General features: G+C 37.9%; 1 protein-coding gene across 2 annotated transcripts in view; it reads right to left on the bottom strand.

The window, feature by feature from the left end:
• Positions 1 to 4,807: 4,807 nt before the first annotated feature.
• Positions 4,808 to 25,283, bottom strand: part of PSME4 (proteasome activator subunit 4) — a 74,241-nt gene continuing 53,765 nt past the window's right edge. For both annotated transcript variants that reach the window (XM_069850264.1, XM_069850266.1), the window contains 18 exons: positions 25,144 to 25,197; positions 24,178 to 24,307; positions 23,489 to 23,570; positions 22,822 to 22,975; positions 22,206 to 22,275; positions 21,344 to 21,469; positions 20,836 to 20,988; positions 19,981 to 20,085; positions 19,017 to 19,108; positions 18,492 to 18,623; positions 17,623 to 17,831; positions 17,262 to 17,347; positions 16,169 to 16,297; positions 14,945 to 15,100; positions 10,226 to 10,388; positions 7,932 to 8,065; positions 7,085 to 7,223; positions 4,808 to 6,420 (listed from right to left, as the gene is read on the bottom strand). In XM_069850264.1, coding sequence (XP_069706365.1) covers positions 7,089 to 7,223; positions 7,932 to 8,065; positions 10,226 to 10,388; positions 14,945 to 15,100; positions 16,169 to 16,297; positions 17,262 to 17,347; positions 17,623 to 17,831; positions 18,492 to 18,623; positions 19,017 to 19,108; positions 19,981 to 20,085; positions 20,836 to 20,988; positions 21,344 to 21,469; positions 22,206 to 22,275; positions 22,822 to 22,975; positions 23,489 to 23,570; positions 24,178 to 24,307; positions 25,144 to 25,197 — 2,110 coding nt within the window. In that variant the 3' untranslated portion in view covers positions 4,808 to 6,420; positions 7,085 to 7,088. The remainder of the gene's footprint in view (positions 6,421 to 7,084; positions 7,224 to 7,931; positions 8,066 to 10,225; positions 10,389 to 14,944; positions 15,101 to 16,168; positions 16,298 to 17,261; positions 17,348 to 17,622; positions 17,832 to 18,491; positions 18,624 to 19,016; positions 19,109 to 19,980; positions 20,086 to 20,835; positions 20,989 to 21,343; positions 21,470 to 22,205; positions 22,276 to 22,821; positions 22,976 to 23,488; positions 23,571 to 24,177; positions 24,308 to 25,143; positions 25,198 to 25,283) is intronic.

Genomic DNA, 25,283 nt, shown 5'->3' with positions numbered 1-25,283 from the left:
GGATGGGGATATCCATAACTTCTCTGGGCAGCCAGTGCCCGTGCCTCACCATCCTTCACAGGAAAGCATTACTTTCTAATATCTAATCTAAATCTTTCCTTCTTTAGCTTCAAACTGTTCCCCCTCATCCTATCCCTGCAGTCCCTGATAAAGAGCCCCTCTCCAGCTTTCCTGGTGGCCCCTTTCAGTACTGGAAGGCAGCTAAGAGGTCTCCTCTGTGCCTTCTCTTCTCCGGCCTTAACAACCCAAGCTCTCTCAGCCTGTCCTCAAAATGGGAGGTGCTCCAGCCCTCAGATCATCTTTGTGGCCTCCTCTGGACTTGCTCCAACAGATCCATGTCCTTCCTGTGCTGAGGACTCCAGAACTGAATGAGGTGAGGTCTCATGAGAGCAAAGTAGGGGCAGGGAGAATCACCCATTCCAGGTGTTATTTGGTCAAATGCTTAAGCCTGGATGAGTACAGTTATGACTTCTTAATTTCTAAGAGTTACTAGATTAGCAGGTGGAAGCACACATACAGAAATACGGTTGCACATGCCTAATTTTAGCAAGTCCATGGGGTTTAAAGGAGTTTGCAAGACTGAGACTCTGATCTCTTACATGCTTTTGAACCCCCTACCTGAGATGCTGAGAAATGGACTTCGGAATCTGAACTGCTAAGACCTGGACCATACAGAAATTTAGCTATTTTAGAACTACTTATATGCAAAATAGCAAACAAAAAATCTGCATTTTTCTACTAGTAATAGGTTTAGATTTTCACTCACTCAATTAATGCAGTGCTTAGCAAGCCTGTGAGGAGCAAGGGTGGCTTTTTGGTTTTAACCAAGATGTTTTACCCTGCTCTAGTTATTAACACTTACTGAAGTAAAAAGTGATAGGGCAAGAGGAAATAGCCTCGAATTGCTCCAAGGGAGGATTAGATTGGACATTAGGAAAAATTTCTTGACTGAAAGAGTGGTGAAGCATTGGAAAAGGCTGCCCAGAGAAGTGGTGGAGTCTCCGTCACTGGCGGTGTTAAAAAAACATGTAGATGTCGCACTTCAGGACATGGTTTAGTAGGCACAGGGGTGTTGGGCTGACAGTTGGACTAGATGATCTTAAGAGGTCTTTTCTGACTTCAATGATTCTATGATATGAAGAAAAAGGTGTTCCTTGTCATAGCCTGCAAGCCTCAAACATTTCAGCAGACAAACACAAGCTAGATAGTGTTTTCGTGATGCACATTGAGAATCGCTGCAGACAGGCATTCAGCAGAGGGGCCCTGAATGCTGCAGGAAGCAACGTGCCCACGGGAAGGTCGTTGGAACATAGGGCTAGTCCTTGGTAGTGAGGGGATGAGCTGAGGCAAAAAGGATCTCCATGGGAACACAAAGTGCTGTGCAGTCCCTTCAGCACAGCAAAACTGCTCTCTTTAACAGCTGCCAAAGTTTGGGGCAGGGGAGAAGAGTAATGGAAGAAAACAGTCACTTTTCACAAGGCAGGAATCACAATCGCTTGCACAAGGGATTAGGGTATTAACTCTTTCTTTGCAGCTCACTTAAGCCTTTCCTTAAACTAATTCATTAAACCCCCGTTACCCTCTAGTACTGTCAAGCTTCTCAAACATTGTTCAGTCTCAGAGTTGCCAATGCAAAAGAAGAAATTGAGTTTCCAAAACATTTCTTACAGCAGTGTCAAGTTCTGCAGATATTTACACTACAAGAAACAGGAAATTAGTTTTAATTGTAGAAACCTGCCCCCATCTCAGCCTAAGAGCAATATCTTACAATTTTAACAACAGTTGTAGAGGAAAGAAGCTGCAATAATAAAATAGAAGTAAAAGCCAGTGAAGAATAAAATAAAAGCTTTTAACTGGTACTCTTAACAGAATCCTTTCTGGGTGAACTCACCTAGGCTTCTACTTAGATTTATCATTACTCTCACTACATATATTGCTAAAACAGATTTATTTGGATATTTAGAAAGTAGGCTGAACTTCTACAAACCTTTGCAGAAAAACACAATCTAGAATTAGAAAAAAATCATGGCCAGCAAGGCTCCCTCTCCTATTCACCCTTCGAAAAAGTCTGCCTTGTTAGGATGCAGCTAATTCCTCTAAGCACTGTGCTCTAACCTATCGAAGAATTTTGCTAATAATCTTCATAGGCAACAGCCTAAGCTTTTATTTGTGCTGAGAGAACACTTGAATCAAGACTGCTTTAGTAAGAGTCACTCTCCTTCCCAGTTAGAGAGTACTAACCTGTTTTCTCCTCTCAGCTCATGGATTTCCCTTCTAAGTAGCTCCCAATAGCTCTGAGAAGCACCTGTTGACCAAGAAAGAAAAAATCCTCAGTGCAAACCAGTTACAATTTGCTTGTAACTTGTGTGCATTGCCTTAAACATCTGAGCAATATCCTACAACTTACACACATTTCAATTTTCTTCTGTAACCAAACCTCAAATTCCTTGCAGTGGACTGGGACGTTACTGCTCCCCTAGTGCTCTGGGTACCTTGTTGGATTGACCACCACAAAACCCCCTCCCTTGAGCATGGTTACCTCCAGCCTGCAGACAACCTAAAAGTCTAGATCAGATGCAGGGGTACTTTGCCCCCTCTCATTGGGGATATGGTTCTCCAGAGCCTGTGCAGCAACATTGCCGTACAGCAAGAATGTTGTGATGGGTAAATCCACAGAAGTTGCTTTCCAGTTACTGCACAATGCCAGTGAGAAGGTAAAACAAGTTAGCTGGTTATTCACAGCAGAGTTAAAGTTAACATCATACAAAGAAAACAGCCAGTAAAACTTTCTACTGATGAGTTTTTTTTATTTTTCCCTTTCACATCTTACCAGATTATTGTGTTTTCCACAGCACAAGTGAAAAGGAAGCATGATGTTCTGCTGCAGGATTCCAGGAAATCTGAACCTGTGGAAGAAAGTGCCAGACTGAATGGAGTGTGGGATGCTGGGGATGCATAACTGGGAAAAACTGACATCACCCGTGTGTACCCAGCAAAGGGCTCCCAGCAGCCTGGTAAAGAAGTAAAAATGATGGGAAGGCAGATAGCTAGACATAAAAGAAATACATTTGTAATATACCATGTCAGAAACAATGATAACTTTTCCTTTTTTTTCCTTTAAAATCCATACACAGATTACCCAAACCCATTAAAAACATGCTTCACCAATGCTGAGCCTGTAGTACCACCCAAAAGCACCAGTTAAAGCCCAAGTTGCCTACTTGATAATTTTCTTACACATTTTTATCAAAATAAGCATTATGTCTCTGTTGTGGTTTCAGCAGGTTCAGATGCGCAAATAAACCCACTTGGTTACAGAAATACAGATCACTCTGCTCTTCATACTTTAGCAACAGTTACTAAACAGTAAAGTCACTGAAACTTGAGGGAAAAAACACCCCAGTAAATGAATTCCACCTTACATTATTGCCATTCTTTGGTGCTTCAAACAGTGATGGTCACTGAGATTACTTGTGCAGACCGACACATAGTCACTGAGGCTACCAGACCATCTCCAAGATCTTTTTCTATCTCGCTTACTGCTCAAATGGAAAAATTCCTTCTCTCCTCATGCTAGAAATGTCTCACTCTCCAGACTGAGGTATTGCAATTGTTTCACCTCTAAGGCTTTAGGGGAAGGAAAAACACAAGACATCAAAGTGACAGAAAGCTCCAAACTCATTACATGTGTATATTGCTTGGGGAAAGTCAGGGAATAAAAGTGGCAGTGAAGTTGCAGTATTTGATGAAGAACTCAAAATTGTTCCTATGTTCTCAGAATAGGAGATTAACATTTAATCCTTCACCCACAAGAAGTCCATTAGTATAAGCTTGTTTGCACTACCACAGGTGTATTTTATTCTACAGAACTGTACTTTGAACAGGTACTCTATTTTCTGAGCAATTTTGTTTGGATCAAGTAATTTATTGCTGATTATAAAAATCTGTTATGAATCAATACCACCTACTGATCTGCCATTATAGCCCCGATGACAGAATGATTCTCTACAGAGCACTGGATCCTCAACACTGCAAACAATTCTAACTCCACTTCTGAGCACAGATACATACAAAAAGAAACTCCCAACTACAGTAAAAAGCAGCTGGGTCCCACAGCTGGATGCTCTTAGTGTAGGCGAAATGGCACTTACAATCTGCTCCATCAGTTACTCAGCCAACACACACACATTAAAGACAATCCTCTGCAGCAAATATTTTCCATTACTTTTAAAGTTTTTTTTAATTCTTTCAGCAAAACCTCCTCTACTTCGAAGTTTTAAGCGTACTTCTCAGCATTAAGTTTTTTTGGCAAGCCTCACAAGGTACAAGATATTTTTATGTAAATACAAAACAGTTTCCTAACCATTAGAACCAGATCACAGGATCACAGTACGGTTTCTGTTGGAAGGGGCCTTAAAATCATCCAGTTCCAACCCCCCTGCCACATGCAGGAACACCTCCCACTGCATCAGGTTGCTCAAAGCCTCATCCAACCTGGCCCTGAACACCTCCAGGGATGGAGCAGCCACAACTTCTCTGGGCAACCCATGCGAGTGCCTCACTACCCTCACAGGAAAACATCCCCGTAGACTCCCTTAAAGGATGCTATAACCTCAACTCTCTCAGCCTGTCCTCATACGAGAGGTGCTCCAGCACTCTTTAATTTATCCTTCATGCTGCCTTAACTCACTGCCAAATCCCACAATAAACACGCGCCTCAAAAACAGGTCAAGAGCACAGTAACCAACCTTAAGTTATATTCTCAAATAAGAAATTTTTGCTTTAGAAATACAAAAAAATGCAGATGTTACAAACAATCCATTTATTGGGTCTTAAACTACATACACAATTGAAATAATAATTTTGGCACTACGCTATACAGTGGTTACATCTGTGTGCTGACACTCATTAAATACTGCACCAGGAACACTGCTGTGCTTTGAAGTCTGGAATGAGTCACACTCTCAGCAGGCAGATCACCCAAAAAATGTATCAGTGCTCCTGTAGGGTTGCATGAAAGTTGAAACACACACTGGTTTGTGAATTATTTCAATGTACCTCACATTCTATGAACTTATCACACAAGAACATGTGATGTCAGCATTTAGAGATGGCCACAAGTGTTGCATTAAAATCTGAGACATAGTAATTATGAGATACAAGAAAACCAAAACAAAACCTCTGCCTTTCAGATGTGAAGAGATATTCTGTTAAAGAAAATAATTTAAAAAACTAATAATGGCATTTGATTTGATACAAAAGCCAGAAAGAACTACTACCATATTAACACCTAAGTATGAATCTTTACAAATTAATCTCACAATGGTGTTATGTAAAAGGTTGCAAACTGTACAATGTTTTGTCAATGCAATGCCTCTACAATTTATACAGTCTTTTACAACTATGTAACACATATTAAACATGTTGTTAAATAGCCAATAGATACCAGTCTCTGAACAAAGCTACAAGCAAAAAAATACAGAGCTCCCACAATCTTTGAACAAGATATGCTTGCTCCAGCAGTGACAATCTTTCAGAACACGCTATTAAAACCAGTCAGCCATTCAGTGCCTTTTTCACACTGTGCATACATTGCATTCTGTGAATTCAGCCATCACTTGGTAGCCCATGATTTTCTATCTGTGGGGTCTAATTATGTGGAAACATCCATCATCTTTCACCCTTAAAAATATGCAGATAATCACAGACCTTTCTTTCACATGAGGTCAAGCTATCTATGAAGACCTGGCCAGGCAGTAAGAGTTTTCACTCCCCATTTTTTGTCCTGTCATCATCTCAACTGCACAGAGAAAATCAGCTATTTACATTTTGTCCAGGAAGATACAAAAAGGCAATCCTGACCTGAGGTGGACTGAATGATACAGAGCCAAGCACCCGATGGGCACTCAAATCCCAGTAGTGAAAAAAAAAAAACCTCTGAGAAAGATAGTTCCTGGTATTGTACATTGCCTAGGGAAGCAGTTGCATTAACAGAATTGGAGAGCTTCTCTGAGAAGATTCTGGTTTGCAGCACACTCTGGCTCTGCATATCTTTGATGTCGGAAAGTGCTGGGATGAAGTGTCAGAAAAAGAGGATAAGAAATGTGCAGTGTAAGTCACTGTGTGCAAGAAAGCAGAAACAAGACTGATGTGTAATGCAGGCCAATGACAAGGCTCTTGCAATAAACTCATGATCAGGCTCTGCAAGTGCAGTTACAAAGGAGACTGTGGGGCTCCCACAGCTGCTCCCTGGGGTGGTGCAGTTCTTTTTGAATAGAACCAGGTCTTTATGTTTGTATTTAAAAGGGATTTTTATAGGCGTCAGGATTTCCAACACAAAGTTTTCTACATAATAAATTTCTTTTGAGTTTCCTTTATTTCACAGAAGGTTTCCTACATCCTCATTTTTCCGGGAGAAACCTGAAAAGAAAGGAGAAAGAATTAAAGAAGAGAATACAATACAAGATTGACTCATGCACAGAACAAAATGAAAATATAAATTAAATTTCTTTTGGAATACTGTCACAAAACATCACAATACGACAGAGATCAAAGTCTTGTAGCATAACAAAGAGAAACTCCAGGAATGGATTCACTCTTTGGGGACATGCCTGTGTGAAGAGACCTGGTAGCAAAGCCATAATGTGGGAGAGGAAACAGTTTGGTAGCAGACAGAGTCATTCCCCATTGCAAGATGTAGATGATATACTGGACTAGGTTGTAGGCTAAAGTCCTCAGAGGCATCAGAGGTACAAAGTAGCAAGTACCTTGCCTTTAGTGAATCTGCCTGGCATTTACAAGGCAGCCAACTGGCAGAAAAGGGAGAAAAGGAACATGAATATTCAAGAAAACAAGTGTAAATTTCTTAGCAAAACACTACAGGGACACATACAAAGATAGACAATATCTCACCAAAACAAATCTAATCTTGAGCAGATCACTGAGGTCCACAGGACTTAGATTTAGTTGTAGCACTTTCCCTGTGGCTTGAGATTCTTTCCTACTCCACACTAGGTTAGAGAGCTAAAGTAGATTTCAGAAGACTGATGTTTCTGTCAATTTACGTCAAAACAAATAAACATACCTGTCTATGCATAATAGCATGGTGAAACCAAGAGGTCAGTAAGCACCAGTAGCTGGTCATCTGTGAACTGCTGTTTATGCTCCTGCCAGTTGTCATGATGGGTCCTTCGGAAATTGGACAGCGTTTTTTTCACAGTCATCTGCATAGCAGACAATCAGAATCAAGCTCTATCAGTTATGGATTTAAGCTCCATGACAAAGAAAAGATGTTGAGTACAAAAAAACCCCAACCCCTCTGCTGAGTAGAGTACAGCATTTGACCTCTTATGAAGCTTAGAAGGGGCTCTGGAGAATTCAGCCCAGTTCCCCAGTATTATAATTTGTGCAGTTCTGGTTAAAGTGTTTTGACTGGTGTCACGACTCCAATATTCTTATAAAAAGGAATTTGTCCTACAATTTTGAGGTAAAAAAAAATGAACAGATTCTTATAAAGTGTAAATGAAATGCTTTTCCCCTCTTCCTTATGCAGTTCAAACCAATCCTTTGGGTCTGAAGACATGAGAAGAAGTGGATGAATTGCATATGGTGCATAGAAGAAGAAAATCAAAGGAAAACTACCTTCTGTTATTAAAATAACTATAATTAAATTAACAAAAGAAAAGTCCAATCTGTTCATTTTCTTGATACAGATATGCACACTGTAATAAAGTTTGTTAAATTTAAGCTATTCTTCAGCCATAAGCTCACTAGTCTGGTTTAACATAGCAAAGGCCAACAAAACTGAACAGACAGAAAAAAAAATAGAGTTAAAGCTAGCTGTTTCTTTAGAAACTTGTTTCTAGGGCTGTTTCTAGGTTAAAGCATATTTTAGCCTTATTAAACAGAAAAAACGATACAAGTATTTTTACCTCAATAGGCTGAGGATCATTAAGATGGGCACTGAGATCCATCAAGAGCTGTGGCATCCAGGTGGGTACATCATAGGGACTTGACAAAATACAGGCGCTAAGTCCTAGCACACCAGCATGGCGTTTAACCAAGTCTGCAATTGCAGGATATTCATTTATATTCAGCAAGGTGCAACTACTTTGTCTAAGACATTTCTTAATGACACAGCCAAACTTAAAACCGGTTATCAGTGAAAATAAAACTATTTTTAACGCATGGGAACAACTGAAGAGAGCCTCTATATCAAACAGAGGTGATCTAATGAGATTAACATACTGACACTAACATTCAATCACAGAATCATAGAACACTTCGGGTTGGGAGGGACCTTAAAGCTCATCCATTTCCAACCCCTTCCACTAGATTAGGTTGCTCAAAGCTCCACCTGACCATGCCATGAACACCTCAAGGGATGGGGCAGCCACGACTTCTCTGGGCAACCTGCGCCAGTGCCTCACCACCCTCACAGTAAAGAATTTCTTCCTGACTACCTAATAGAGCAAGTCTGGACCCTGAATTAAAAAAAAAAACAACCTAACAACACTGTCACAGTAGACAGATCTCTAGCTTCTACAGAAAACCTGATCATTCTACAAACCATACAGTCAAATAAATTCACATAAGCATATGGATCTCCAAATTGCTTCTGCTTTCTTACACAGCTTCGCTCTATGACTCCATCTTCCATTTCTAATGTGAGAACATGCAAAAAATATTAGTCTGCATCTGCCGCATGCTTTACAAACATTTCAGAAGAGTCTCCTTCTCTCAAAGAATGAGCTGCATATCCCTTGTTCCCTCTTTCTGTGTTCTGAATGTTTTCTCAAGCACTGGAACTATCTGACAATATGGAAACCCAATCCTTCCAGGTCAAATAAATGTGACTCTGATGCCTAAATGCTCGGTCAGAGCCAAAGCTAAGGTTAAGTTTATGGGGCTTTTTAGTTCTGCAGGGGTTTTTGTGTGTGTTGGGTTGTTTGTTTGTTTGTTTGGGTTTTTTTGAGAATAAAAAACAGAAGGTAAAGTGAGTAAGGAGTGCAATTATGCTGAGGCAGCTGAAGAAGTTTGCTTATTGAGGAAATAGCTAAGCCTCATAATCTGTGTTCTTAACTATGCAAACTGCGCACAGAGGAAATGGAGAAATTTCTTTAGTCTTAATTCTGGAAAATTAATAATGTAGAAATACATAATAAAAAAATACTATCAAAAAAGTAAATAATAATGTATTCTTATTTGTCATCTATGCTGTAAATTTGTGGGTCACGAGTGGTGTTCTCTAGGGCTCAGTGCGGGGTCTGGTTCTGTTCAATGTCTTTATCAATGATCTAAATCAAGAGATTGAATATAACCTTAGTAAGTTCACAGATGACACTAAGCTGGGAGGAAGTGCCACTCTGCTTGAGGGTAGGGAGGCTCTACAGAGGGATCTGAACAGCCTGGATTGATGGGCTGAGACCAGCAGTATGAGATTCAACAAGGCCAAGTGGAGATTCCCGCACTTGGGACACAACAACCCCATGCAGTGCTATAGGCTTGGGGAAGAGTGGCTGGAAAGTTGCCTGGAGGAAAAGGACCTGGGGATGTTGGTCAACAGCTGTCTGAACATGAGCCAGCAGTGTGCGCAAGAAGGCCAATGGCATCTTGGTCTGTATCAGAAACAGTGTGGCCAGCAGGGCCAGGGAAGTGATCATTCCTCTGTACTTGGCACTGGTGAGACCACACCTCAAATCCTGCATTCAGTTTTGGGCCCCTCACTACAAGACAGACATTGAGGCACTGGAGTGTGTTGAGAGAAGAGGAATGAAGCTGGCGAAGGAGCTGGAGAGCAAAGTCTTACAAGGAGTGGCTGAGTGAACTGGAGTTGTTTAGCCTAGAAAAGAAAAGGCTGAGGGGAGACCTTATCACTGCCTACAACTATCTGAATGGAGGTCTTGGAGAGGTGCGTGCTGGTCTCTTCTCCCAGATGACAGATGACAGGACGAGAGGGAATGGGCTGAAGTTGTACTGGTGAGGTTCAGACTGGACATTAGGAAAAAAATTCTTCACTAAAAGAGTTAACAAGCACTAGAACAGCTGTCCAGGGAGGTGGTTGAGTCACCATCTCTGGATGCATTTAATAGACAGGCAGATGAAGTGCTTAGGGACATGATTTAGTAGTGGGCAGGAATGGCTGGGCTTGATGATCTCAAAGGTCTTTTCCAATGTAGTGATTCTATGATCCTATGAAATCAAATTCTGAAAGCAATTTTCTTACCACCAGAAGGAATCACATCTGCCACTGAACCCAGGTCTCGCTTTCGTTTCTTTGGTAGCCTCATCTTGCACAGCTGCTCAAAATGCGTCTGCATAGGACCATCCATCGTGAGAAAATTGCACTGTAGCAGACCACTTAGTGTGGTAGCAGCCATTTCCCTCACCTATGAGCAGAGACAGCACACATCACCATTACTAAGCACGCATGTATTTATGCTATTACTATCCTTTTAAGTACATCCACCCAGGCAAAGTTACCAAATTCTACCTGAGAGAAGTCTTTAAAATACTATCCCGTTATTTCATAGATCATAAACTACTACTAGTGTACTGTATGGCTAAAATTAATAAACAAATTAATAACAAATTAATAAACATAAGTATTGTTATATAGAACTACCTTCACATAATTCGTCATAGTGACCTACTACTCAATCAAATAATGTCATTAAGCTCCACTATCAAGACTTAATGACAGACTAATCTAGCTTTAGAAAGTTTAAAAACACTTCAATGAGATCAAGATGCCCATTTCAAATAATTAACCTGCTTTACAAAATCTTTAGTAGTCTCTATTAACATTAGTTTTACCAGCATACTTTATTCAGAAGCATTTAGTCTTCCTGCTCAAATGTACATGGAGACGCTAGAACCTGAAAAAGGCAGAAAAGCCTTTCCAAGAGAAGACAGAAGGTTTGCTCATGAGACAAAGCTGATTCTGTCCTACCCACAGCACAAGAATTCTTTGAGATACACACAGATGCTGTATTAATAAGCAATGACAATGAGCTTCAGTGGTTTATGGTCAACAACTCAGTTCTATAACACTCCAGCATTATTTACTTTGTTGTCCTGAGTATCAGTCCCTTTCACTTCATCAATAAAAAACAGAATTCCAGACTGGAAAAATATTCTTCTCTTTGGTAACTCAGAAGCCAAAAGAACAAGACTAAAATAAATTTTCATCTAATTGCCAGACCATTCAAAACACAGATCTCTTCTTCCATTCCTTTCAAAAACAGCCACAACACATTGATAGTGGATTGCAAGTAGAGAAAATTCAATCACTTGCTTTCAAAAGCAACTATATCAATCAGTTCTACTAATTTATCTCATCTACTCAAATCTACCCAAACCATAAAGTTATAGAACTGTAAGACCACAGTTAAACTGGAGTCCCTCCAAAAATCACTTCTACTTTCAAAATAGCAGGCTGACAAAAACCTCCCAACAGTTCAAAACTTGAAAACCAAATCAACTCATTGAAACACTGACAGCAGTTGCCAGTTTTATGGTAAGTACATACTGTTATGTGTAACTGTAAACAGAACATTTGTCTGTCTGGAACATAAACACCTACCAACACTCTGAATCCAATGCAGCAAATTATAACAAATTACATTCTTGAACACAACGTTCTGAATCTCCACAAAGCAATAAGTAGAGCTGCAAGGACTGCGATAATTAAAACACCCTAAGTTAACAATAAGCTCTTGAGACTTCACTTCATTCCATTTAAATTTCTACAACGCATTATTCAAATGTGATCTACTTGGTTAACAGCATAAAGGCGTATGGAGTGGAAGTTTGCCAGTATTGTTTATCAGCAATATGTAAGTCTCTTAAGAACTAAGCTATTAAAGGAAATCTGATATGCTAATGGAAGACTTAGAATAGAAAGAAGCTTGGCTGTAAAGTGAGCAAGCTCCCAAAATGAGATTTATTCACTGTATTAAAATCACTTTAATTTCTAAATTAATAACCGAACTGAAAGGAATGCTTTGCTGCAAGGAGCACCTAGAAGCAAATCTTTTAAAATCAGCCATTAACAAGCTAATCATTCATCACAACATCTGACACCAAATAATCTACAGATCATCACACTTGCGTGACAACTTATAAACTGTAAGAACTGCAGAGGAGCAGCAAAGGAATCCTCTTCCAATCAAGTATGGTTTGAGTTTGGGGTTTTTTTGGTCAGAATTGACTGGCTGAGGTCTACAAAACCACAACAATTTCAGAACAAAACCAAAGAATGTCAGTGTGCTATTTACACAAAGAGAAAATACTCTCATCACTGCAGTGTAATATGAAAAACATTTATCAAGACATGAGAGGTATGTATTCAGTACATTGATCTGTAAAAATAGGAACTTACGTAGCACCTATCCAGGGAGCTTCCTAGATAAAATTATGGCTAAGAAAACTGTGAGAAAAATGTTTTCAGATCAACGAGGCTATGACTTCCACCATAACTCCATGTTGAATACACTCATTTTCACTTTTTCTCTACTTAAAAATAAATAATATTATGTAGTACAAAATGTGTTTTCCGAGATTCAAATCTTTCCTGCAGCTCTTTCCAACTGTCTACATTACATGAAAATCAGACGTGATATTCAGTGGTGGTTATGCTGCTGTACACAGACACATGATTTTTCAGGACTGTATGTATCCTTTTTCCTTATCAGTTGCAGGGTCACATTAGCTCTAACATTCACAGCACTCCATCAGCTCCATGACACCTCTGACTTTCAGAAGTATAATTTCTCACAATACCATTTAAGTAAAGCTTTCTTCAATTCTAGAGACCTGTGTTTAAAGCTAGATGCATGAAACTTGCATTCAACAGCCGCCAGACAATCCTATGATGCAAGTTCACTTCCCATTGCAGTCCCATGGCTATTTGACATTCAACGTGGTCCAAAAATGTTGTTAACCGAGGTTTGTTGCAACAATTTTATGAAAAGATATAAAACCATCAGGAAGTTAGAGAATGGTAATTCTAGAACCATTAGAAGCGCAAACTGTATATTAAAAGCAAAGAACAAGATGGGCAGAATCATTAGGTCTGGCACCTTTGTATGAAAATACATGGAAAAAAACAATCTTTAAATCCAAGAATCAAAATCTCAGTCCTGCAGGGTAAAGACTCCAAATATGAGTTAAAGGTAAGGATTCTATTGACAGCACAATCTTTTTAAAAATCCAGCATTAAAAAAATACATATGAATTACTCTGCAACATACTGCATCTTGCCAATTATTATCAAGAATGAACATGATAGCTCTATTATCACCTAATAGAACTTGATAGAACCATTATCAAAAGAGATCACTTTTCAAAGCAAAATGAAAGCTTCCATGGTAACTACGTGATCATAAGAGGTTATGAACACAGATAAGCTTTTTTGATTTGCATCTCTGTAGTGCAGAAGAATAATTTTGTACATCTAAAATAACTAGATAAATTGTATTAAAGTGAATAAAAGGTATTTTTCAAAATGATGAGACTATGAGGTAAGTGTTCTGAGTGCTGTGGGCAATAACTGCAAGCTGCTGCTTTCCAGCTCAATGTAACAAACAGCCACATGAAAGATATCACAGAACTCACTTGAACACTGAAACAGGTGTGGTTGGCAGAGTAGTGTAAGATACTGTAAAGTCAAACCTTAAGCCAGAAATTTTAATTTGCATATACAAATTATTTCCCATTGATTGTTCACAAAAGCACGCTTCACATCGCAGGTTTTTTAACAACTGTTTAAAATGTTGCTTCACAGGGGAACCTAAACCAGGATCTTTGTTTTGGCAAAAGGGTAACACTTCCAAATCTCCCAGCTTCTAAAAAGGAAAAAAGCACCCGTGCACTCAAAAGGAGGATTTAATTGATATTTGCCAACAGCAAAAAAAACAGTGAAAACAATGGCACAGTGTAAATGGAACAAGAATGGAGGTCAACACTAAAGACTCTTCACCATGCTTGAACATGATAAAAAAAAATTTAAATTCACATAATTAAGAACTGAAGGCTTGCCTGAAAACAGAATAAAATAATTCTGTAATTTCCCTCAGCTTTTAAAAGCTTGACAAACAAGACTATGAAAAACATCAGGCACCCTCTTTTTTTTTTTTGCCCTGGGAACATGCTTATGATCCCAATATTACTTCTGTTTATGAAACCACAGGGTTCTCTGAGATCTTCAACAGTGTGCATGTACCACAGCCACCATTTCGGATTTTATCTCCTTCCACTTGTATATACTGAAGCATCACTAGATCAAGAGGCGCTCAAAAACTTGTCAGACTGACAAGTAAGCTTACAACTATTACCTTTTTGAATCGTGTTAACACCATAAGTACAGCACCTGCTAGACAAATTCTATTATGCATGCGTCTTCACAAAACTGAGGAAAATCTACTTAAAACTAAAGAAATACTCCTTTAGTAAGCTGGACGTATAAAAAAGTATTTCCTGTCCTTAATAAGCTGCTATGATTAAATGGGAGACAGACCTATAGAGTAATAAGTAGTGTTTTTATACAGCTTTCCCACAGGAAGGCATTTTGGAAGTTGAATTTTCTAGCAATACCCACGCTAATATTTACAGCACAATGATACCATCCCTATTTCAGCTATGCCTAAACCAAAAATGAAACAAAGCAATATTCCATTCTGTTGAAAATGTAGGGACAGTGGAACTCTTAAAAATCACTCATGAAGTATTTTCTAAACGGTTGTTTTCTTGGAATGGAATATTAGAAGCAAAAAATGGAATATGAAAGAAAGGAATCCTATAAAGCTAGTTGTGTTTTCAAAATAAAAAGAGTGCGAAGCCAGAAACACTTGCTATATTAACTCACAACTGGTAGCTTTTTCATAAAACTTGACAAGGGCAAGAAACCAGTCAAACAAAGTGTTTCAGAAAAGGTCTGACTTGCCTCAAGCTGTTCGTCTTCCAGGAGCTTTATAACCAGCCATCTAATGTCACTGACTGCTGTTTCGTTGTTGAGAAAGATAAAGAGATTGTAGAACACCATAGTCTGGAGGTAGGTTAATATGGTATACCTAGCATGCCAAGAATTGCTTCTTGCTGTCTGCAAGTAAAAATAAGTGAGAAAGTGAAAACAAGAAGGCGAAAGAAAGCAGCCACCCAATGTGAAGCTAACAATATTTAAGCTAAACTTTGTGCGGAGAGTTTCAAATAACTTCCCTCACTCAGAAGTTTTCATTTCATACACTCCTAAATTTCTAATGCATGCAGTTATAATTTAGACAATAACTTATTATAGGCTCAACTTCCAAAGCTTACTGTGATTTAACAGACACCTAACATAGCAAAAGACAAAGTAGGCACATTTCTCCCTTTGACGGATTCCTGACATCAGCCATAAGGCAGATACAGATAAATCAGGAATTCCATTCTGCTTCAGTATATGTATTCTACACACCGGATTTGGAAAGCCAAATTTTTTCAAGTTCCATACTTTGACCTCCACTGGCTTACGGAAGTCCAAAGTATTGAAAGCATCTGGCACGGGTGCAGCCTGTCTTTCAACACTGCAGTTACTATTCTGGCTGCGTGTACAGCTTACACCAACAACCTGCAACAGGTGGTTTTACTGCTATAGATCAGTCATTAACGACTAGAGGAAAAAAACCACTTCCTGCACGACAAACTGTATATGGAATGAATCATTCAATTTAAAAGAGTGCATTTTTGCTTGTGTTGTTTTTCAGAAACTAATAGCAGTTGATAAGGATACTGTAAAACTAGAAAAGGGCAGAGATTCAAGGGCAGTTCTTTATATGATGACTTATTTTGAAACTGGATTTTGAATTCTTATTCTTATGAGGAGACGTGTTTGACTTAAACTGAATCAAACTGTAATTTATTAAAATACTGTTCAATTTCTTATCAAGATACAAGTTGTTTAAATGCCTGGAAGTGGGAAACAAAACAAAACTCACTGCTTCTAAGTGTTTTAAAACACTTCTAAATCTCTTCTCTTTCAGCTCTGAGAAAAGAGTATTTGATTCTCTTCAAATCACAACTACTGTATTATCTTAAAAAAAAAAAACCCAAAAAACCAACCAAACAAAAAACACACCACACAGAGCGCATCAGATGACAAGGAGCTTTAATCTATTTGGACCATACTCACTTGTTTTAGCACCTGAAGTACCAAAGGCACTTGCTGAGGATACAACAAACCCTGAGACATTAATGACAAACACATCTTAGCATCTCTTTTGAGCTCATCGTAGCTATTGTCATTTTCTACCGGTGCAATCTACAGAACAAGATCAGAGGGGAGGAGGGGAAGGCTAGTGTTAGTAAATAAGCATTGCTAACAGCAAAACCGTGAAACTTCCTAGGTAATTCTTATGAAAAGAAAGTTATATCTAGGAGAAATACAATCAACATAATGCTGAAAGATTAGGTTACATAGGAAAATCATGTTAAAATATTCTCAGCCATAAGCTGTTGAAAAAAGTGAATTAGAATCATCAGATCTTTTCCTTGCACACATTTTACTTAACTGAACACTATGACTACTCTGACGCTCTTGAGAAGGATTGAATGGGTGCCACTAAGACTTCGGTTTCCCACTGCAATTCTTATGCTATCAAATCCAATTAATTTAATATTTTTGATGTAGGTCCAAAACTGAGAGAAAGCTTTCAAGTTCACTTTCACATAAATAAAGCTTTATTTTGTGCTCACGTTCATTATTGTTGCATAACTGACTGATGTTTCTATCAGTTAGACATATGCTTTGCAGCATGCAATCATGTATTATTCAGATATAAAGCACTGAATGAGTCAGTTTCATAGAAGAATACAAGGATTAGAGGAGCAAGGAAAACAAAGAAAAGGACCAGCATTTCAAAAGGATTCTGTAATCATGGAACAAAAGAAAACAAATAAAGGTAAATATCAGAACATATGTACATTAATGAAGTAAACACTTTTCCTCTCCTGAATTAAACATTTTCTCCTCCCTCAAATTATGCACGTACAGGGCATTCACCTACAAGTCATTACTGTCAGGAAACCATTTAACAGGCTGCATTATCAGCTGTAAGCAGACATAAGCATAAAAAAACCCCATTTGGTCCTCCTCAGAGTGCAAGCTTATTACCACTATTGTTTGGCCTTTTACTTTATTTAAAATGTTTCTTATAACTTCGCTTTATGCATAAAAGCCCTTTTTAATCAAACAGGACTAATAAAGCAGCAATTAGAGCATATACCTTGAAAAATAAGGGTAAAAGCTGGAGCTGCTCTGTGACAGCTGTGGAAAAGGACCGTCCTGCGCTTGCCATCAGCCACTTCAGAACTGTTTTGTAAGAGAGAAATGACCACTAATTAAGAAGATAAAACCCAGTATTAATCCCCAAACAAATTATAGACCCAATTTATTGCAAGACTCGTCTGGGAGATTATCATGTTACACTACTGTTTGACTTTATAAACCTCAATCCTGAAACAACAGACACCTTGTTGCAGCATAGATCTGAAAGGAAAAATTGTATACTGCAAATATATGATTTACAGACCTCATCATTATGTCTTAAAATACTCTCCATTTCTTAATCTCACTAAGTAACTCACTAGTTTTCAAGAGTTTAATGCCCTGAGTTCGCTCATCTTGTTCACCAACTCCGTTCTCTTCCATAACGTGATTCTGAATTTCTTCATCTGCTTCCATAAGGGGTTTAAGATTTTCAAGTATCCGGGTAGTAAATTCATGGACACGAGGAGATTTAGTTGCAGCAGTATTTGGCAAGGAAACATCTATCATGAATATGTAGGTCAAAACACTGAAAGAGCAAATAAAGAAAGCATGAACATTCAAGTTAGCTTGACTACCATATAGAGATTGCAGGTAAGTGATCCAAGATCAATTTGATCAATTTTGAAGTTGAACATTTATAGAAAAATTCCTCTTATCTTCACTTTGGTTACTTACAAACATGTTTTTCAAATATCCTCTTTGTAGATATTTGAATCAAGCAGGGTAAAACAGTCACTACGATGCAACTCCCCTCTTCTCCAAACAGATCAACAACGAGTTTTTAAGTTACTAAAATGTTCTGTAAAGCATTCTCAGCATATTTACAGCTTATTAGGGCTCAGACACAGCAAATCCGTGTTGTAGTGTTGTGTTTCCAGTTTGTTTGTTTTTTTCTTCTGTGGGTTTTTTCCTGTGTTTTTTGGGGGTCATGGTGTGTATTTGTTGGGGTGTGAGAGCTTTAGAGATATACATGAATGTAACAGGCCAGATTCAATAAAAAGACAAAAACAGAGAAGTCGTCTGAAGTTTCTGAAGCAAGTCTGTTAACAAGCCTATCTGATTTCTATTACCAGTATTAATGCACAGAGATAAGCAGTCATCACTTCAGTGTAATTCCTTAGATACTCAACTACCCAAATAAAAATAAGATAAAACAGAATCCAAGAACTTCAGAAGAAAACCTGACCTTCCTATTCTCTCTCGGACATTCTTGTAAACCTGTGTGAGTTTAGGTTCCAAGTACTTCAGCAGTCTATGCAGCAGCTCTGGTACTCTCCATTCTTGCTGTGCAAGGCCACCTTGCAGTACATAAAGTCGGCTAGAAATCAGAACAGAAGGTTTTCAGTCATACAAAACTGTTCCTCTATTCCCCAGTCCCCCGCCCCAGGCCTTGTTTTGGAATGTTTTGTGTGCATCAGTGCATAAAAGCGTCTTTGTGTGAATTGCATGCAAAGATGGGTAAAAATTACCATATGAAACAATATTACTGCTGCTACGCCAGTTCCAAACTTTCACATTTTGTTAGCTAGTTTTAATTATACTAAAAAAAAAAAAGAAGAAACTGGCACTGTAGGGGGAAAGCTAACTGGAAAGCAGTGCTTTGTTCCCTGTTTCTACAAGTCAGCTGGCACAATATGCTCTCAATAGATTTTATCCATGCTTTATTTCCTTCTTTAATCAGCCACAATAAAACAGTTAAAGTTAATTTTACCATGCATCTACAAATGATCCTCCTTCACCACTCAATGGAGATTCCAGCAGCAACTCAAATAACCAGTGCAGTTTCCTAGGATCTCTGCTCTCCTGAAAAAAAAAAAGGGGGTACCAGAGATATAAGCAAACTGGGGTTTTTTAATGCAAATAATGCATAAACAAGGGAAGTTTTGACAGCGATTTTTCTTTGTGTCCCTTGGGTTTATCCTGTTAAGCAAGTGCAAATTTAAATATCTCTTCACAGCGAACCTCAGTAGGAGGAAAACCAATGAAAATCACATGCAGTTTAAATTATTTGGTAAATACAATGATAAGAACAGAAGGAATTTAACCCTTTTTTTGACATATATGAATAATCATGCCTGGATCTTGCTAATTAATCGCCAGGGCTCTGGCTGACAAACTATGCTGACTTTTACTGCATGATTTCAAAGAGTTACCGATCCAAAATATTTGTGGCCTATCATTTACCCTGCTTTTCTGACACCATGATACCCAGTCCACCGGAGCATATAGAAATCTTATTGTACGTTAAAGGATAATTTGAGACTTAGTTTTCACAGCATAAGGTTATGCTGCACACTTCTAAAGCAAGAATGAATGTGTAATTTGAGTTTAAAGATTCCCACAAAAATTGAACACATAGCAAGCACACACATTAACATCACTCCCTAACCTTATACAGCTCTTCTGAACTGCTGAAGAGGAAAACTAAGTTTTTACTTCCATTCACTAAAATGTTATATTAAACTGTCTGCAAAAGGGCAGAAGAGAGCAAAATTGCCAAAAAAATAAGCTACAGAATTTTAAATTAGTATTATTTTCATACTGTATTTACAGGTCTCTGCTTAGATGAAAAAAAACACCCAAATATCTCTATTAATAAAGCTCTAATTTACATGTTATCTGTAAAACTTCACTATCTGGATACAGCTTTATAAGACTGAAAAAGTGGTACTTACACAGGAGGTTGCTATGCATGTGCCCCAATCATTATATGTTTCCACTGTAATGTTGGACAAAGCTGTTCGGAGCAATGGACAGAGAAGCTTCCAAAGTTTTTCCACCTGCTCAGCAAAAAGGCAAAAGACAAGATTTGTCTATTTAAGGACAAAATGGCCATCTAACCTCTGTGAACACAACTCCTTCCATCGTTTCAAATAATGGAAAACAATACTGACTCGGGAAGCAGCTGTAGTATGGTATTTATGAAAATAAATACATACTATCAGAGGTAAGACTTCAGGAATCATTGCAATTTTGTTTACAAGGTGTTTAGAAATCCTGTGGACTATGAGTGTACCATTTTCACGATGCTTTAAGCACAGCTGTATCAGAGACTGCATATGCTTTGCTTTTGGTAGGACAGCAGTCCTGTACACTCTAAGTACTCCCTCTCCTCATGGATTTTCAATTTTTTTTTTTTATTTAGGAAATTATTCTCCCCGAATTACTTTCCAGCACAGAAATTCATTTAAAGATAATGTAGACAGCTAGGTTTAGGCTGAAGAAAGATGTAACAGTTTGAGCTAAAATTAGCTAGAAATCGCAAACCCTGCAACTTTGCTATCTCTTTACCAGCAAACTGTTCTTAATCTTGAAGCATTCTACTAACACGTAGTATTATATAGGCATTACACCAAGCTATGAATTGTGCTCAAAGTTTGGCAATGAAGCACTAAGTGCTGCAACATTTCCCAGTCCTCTCCTGGACACAGGTGACATTAAAAGCCCTGAATTTTATACATTCAGTTTATATAATAATTCAAAGTTATTCCTTAACTTCCATGAATCACTCAAAACCACTACTTCAGCACCTTCTCAAATGTCCAGTGTTTAGAACCTCTTATTAAGCCAGCGATGATTTCAGCTACACATCTCTGGGTGCTTTCATGAGAGTCTGCCACGAGTTGTTCTAAATGGGGCTGAAGAACTGGCAGGAAGGCATCATCAAAGTTTCTGAAAAGGCCCTATAAAACAAGATGTGAGAGTGTCTTCAATAATTATCTGTTTAAACTATTGTGCTTAAGAAGAACATAAGATTGTGAAATGCTTGAGATGTGAATATGCATGAAGTGAAATTACTTTGCTCTTAATACATAACAGAACTACGTACAAGCATCCTGTATACTTTTGTATTACTCTGAATAGGTTTCCCTATGTGGTTAATCAGAAGATAGAATTAAAAGGATTTATCATAGCTGCATGCCCTTAAAAAATGAACATTTTGCAACAGTGGGATATAAGCTGAGAAGCATATGGCTCTTCCACGCTTCAACAATTATCTGGAAAAAGGAAGCAATCTGGTTATTGAACTCCAATTACCTTGAAGAGGCAAAATCTGCGAGGATTAAATTTGTCTTTTCCTTTTCTGTCTTCTAAAGACAAAAATTTTATTAACTGCTCAACAAACTTGGGATCAGAAAAGTGATCATATATAATTTGTTCTGCCTGTAACAGAAAAAAAAAAAAGGATTAGCTTTGAGGTGCTTGACTGTCACAGTGATATCCCAATCTTTCCAGGTTGCATTTTCCATTTTAGTTTTTTTTTTTTTTTGGCAAAAGGCAAGCCTCACCTACTCATTTGCCCCCTCATTTTATAGGGAATATTGGGTAATGTTTTGCAAGACTCCTAACTTTTATTTTTATTAATGACTTGTCTTTCCTTGCGTTAGCATAATATCCCTAAAAATAGTCATTCTTTACTGTCTTTAATTGCCTTGTTCTAAACTCTGACAAAGATTTGAAAGGGAACAAGCTAGTGCTCATTAATACAATCATTCCATAATCACTGATGGATAAGCTGCAATACATTAAAATAATTTCTTCTTGCATGCTTAATACACTAATTATGAAAAAGAAGGAGGAAAATATGATTAAAAATGTCCTATGGGGATCTAGGTTTCTGAATAGTTATGACTTATTGCTTGTTAAAAACATGATTATATCCATACAGCTACGAAACTGCATAACTGAATTCAATCTCCATCTTGGTTTGTAATCACGCAAAACAAATGTTTCTACGCATTTCGTGTAGCACTCTCTAAATTACAAACAATGCTTAAGTTAAATGAGAAAGGGAATTTAATCTCCACACTACCTTCACAGTAATCTGGGGACAATATTAAAAAAAAGAAAGCAAAAGTAGTATTAAAATAACAAGACTGAAACATGCTGAAATCGTTACCTCTGTCAGCTCATCTCTCCTTCGCCCAAGCTTTGGTTGATGCTCAGCTGGAGCATAAACTGTCATAGTTCTGAATATTAAAAAAAAAAACCAAACAAAAACCAGTAACGCATGTTTCAAAGGAAAACAAAGCTTATGATAAATTTTCATATTCTCTATGTTGAGTAGGATTCATCATCATCTCCAAAAGAGAAACTTAAAAAAAATTTACAAGAAAATTAAGTCTGTTATTTATAAAGGTTTTACCGCAACAAGCAACCCAGAGTTGGTAGCGATAGATTACTCTGCATATTTTGCAACTGTTTTTAAACATGCATACTTCATTTTAAAACCAGCAGTTAAACAGCCATATGAAGTATGTGCCTTTAGTACCCACAAAACCCAAAGAGAAGCAAGTAGAAAATAAATAAATGGAAACCACAACAACAATAAATAACCACCTCCACAAAAGCCACCCAGAAACTGGTAAAACAAGCAAAGAGCACAAAGGAGAAAAATTCTGGGTTTTTTTTGTCTCAATTAAAAAAAATTAAATGTAACACACATAATTTAATTTCCCACAGGACTTTTTCTGCTGACCCTCACAATTCTATCTTATTGCTTTAATGATACTCACTGGGGCCAGGTGTAATATCCCCAGTGTGTCTTCTCCACAAAACAACATGACTCCCAAGCTTCCTTAGTCTTTGGTAAATTCTGACTATCATAGTGCAGCCACTGGTTATCCGGTCTGTCACCAGCCTGAATGCTGGAAGGCTTGGGGCTTCCACCTGGTTAAAGAACAATTTATAGTCTATCAAACTTGCAACATTTGCTGGGAGTGTTAATGTACAATGTTTAACAAAAGATTTAAGGGCTTTTATGTCTCCCTCCCCCCAGTCAAAACTGTACAAAGATTTGCTGTGGGAGATTAAAAGTAACACTAACAGTAAGAGTTTCCTTTAGTAATTTAAATAGAAGTTCCACTTGAAATTATTAAAAAAAATATTTAAAAAAGAAATATACAAGTTATTCTCACAAATTACAAGGCTTTCTAAAAGGAGAATGACCATATCTCTGAAGTTTTAACTCACTCCTTAACACAGACTTGCAAGGATAACCTTCTTTAAAAACAAACCAAACTGTAAGATGACCGATTATGTTACCTGTTTTGTTTGCTTGGGACATTAACAACCAGAGAGAAATGAAAAGCTTGTGATTCTATGTTTAACCAGAATAACATGCTTTTAAAAAAATGCAGGATAAACATTAGGAAGACATTTCTTATATTAAATAAAACCTACTTATTTCATAAGGGCAGATGGGCACTTTCTTGTGTGTCCTCTTAAGCTGCTTAAGAATACCAGCCACAGCAGAGATGGCCACCTAAAAGAAAGAAATGGGCATTAATGTATCCATTTCATGCACTTACCTCCAGAAAGGTGTGTCTAATCATCTCATTATTGACACATTTTAAGCCAGCTACTTGGTGCCCTAAAAAAGCCAGTGAAAATTACAGTGACCTTTGTCACTCCAGTGGCTTAAAGAAGTAAATCTCAAGCGGATACAGGACATGGCTTAAGAGTGATTATAGCCCACAATACCCTCCCCAATAATCATTTTCAGGAAGAAAAAGGAGGTGGTCATTGGCTTCAAGCTTTGCTGAGGAGACAAGCAGAATGGAAAGTACAGATATAACACAGAGATGGCTCCCTTCAGGTAAGAAGCTGTAGATGGAAAAAACAAGACATCTGCAAAAGAAACTTTACAAAATTCTGCATTAAATAAGAACGAAAAGGTACACTGCACATTTTCACAGTTCACAGACTTAACATCATATGTCACGGCTACAGCACTGCCAAGATTAGGAACTTTTTATACGTGCATGGCTGGAAAAGTAAGGAGGGACACACCCTAATTTTTGTGCTTTATCACAGCAAGACACCACAAACACCTGATTTAAAAAAAAAAGATATAATAATGTTGTTTTTACCTTACGAACGACAATTGCATCATGGTTGAGACACTGCACAAAAAATTTTATGGCACGGACAGGCAGTATCCTATCATCCCTCAGGAGCAGAGACAGAAAACCAATACTTATGTGCTCGAACTTCCAGGGACTAAAAAAAAAATACAATAAACATTGAAAACAGACAATAAGTAGCAGAGCTGCATGTACTGCTTTTGCACAGAAATGATTATACAGACTGAAATTATGTAAATATGTTTGGAATAACTTAAGCAATGTTCTATGGCACTGCAATAGGTCATGAGCTTAATTGTCATTTAGGGAGACCTCCAGTGTTCTGAGAACATGTAAGTGCAACCAAACACACTCAGTTAATCATCTCTCTTTGATCTCGGCATTTCAATGTAAAAGAGAGACCTGTGGGGTATTCTTTTAAAGTTTTTAAACACAAATATTAGAATACCAATTAAAAATCTATTCAGATGTCAGTACTGTGTTGACAGAACAAGAGCTTTTTCCCCCACAACAAACAAGTATTATAAAAATAATAGGTCAAACTAATTAACAACAAAGCCAAACTCCAAGATGTGATGGTATCTAATATTAAAAAAATCAAGCTCTCAATGAAAATAAATCCAAGGCTCATTCACATCTTAGCCTAGGAGACAGTAGTGCAACATTCCCCTACACTAGCCTTTAACCTCCTGTTTCAGCAAGCAGAATCCATATGCAAACGCACGAAGACCTTTAGAAATTCAATTTTTGCAGATATCTTTGCAAAAAATCTCCAAGCAGCTAGCCACAATCTCTTTTATGCCAGATTGCTACTGACAGAACGGCTTTTGGACAACTAACTCGAGGGTGAAAATCTATTACTCAGTCCTCATCATGCCAGTTGCACTTCAAGATGCAATTCCTGTTTATTCATGTAGCCATCTCCAATCCACCCCTCAAAAAAAATTCTCATACACAGAAAGGAAGGCTTACAGATTTCTTTGTTCCACGCAGTCCAGCAGCATGTTGACCAAATTTTCATAGTTTCTGAGGGAAAGAGAGGGAATCAATCAGATGCTACTGAGAATCATTTAAAAACAAAATAAAAGTTCCTATACAGAAGGTGGGTGAAG

The sequence above is a fragment of the Phaenicophaeus curvirostris genome, chromosome 2, assembly GCF_032191515.1.
Source record: "Phaenicophaeus curvirostris isolate KB17595 chromosome 2, BPBGC_Pcur_1.0, whole genome shotgun sequence".
NCBI lineage: Eukaryota > Metazoa > Chordata > Aves > Cuculiformes > Cuculidae > Phaenicophaeus > Phaenicophaeus curvirostris.
The sequence above is the reverse complement of the archived record's forward strand: the minus strand, read 5'-3'. Positions and strand labels throughout refer to the sequence as shown.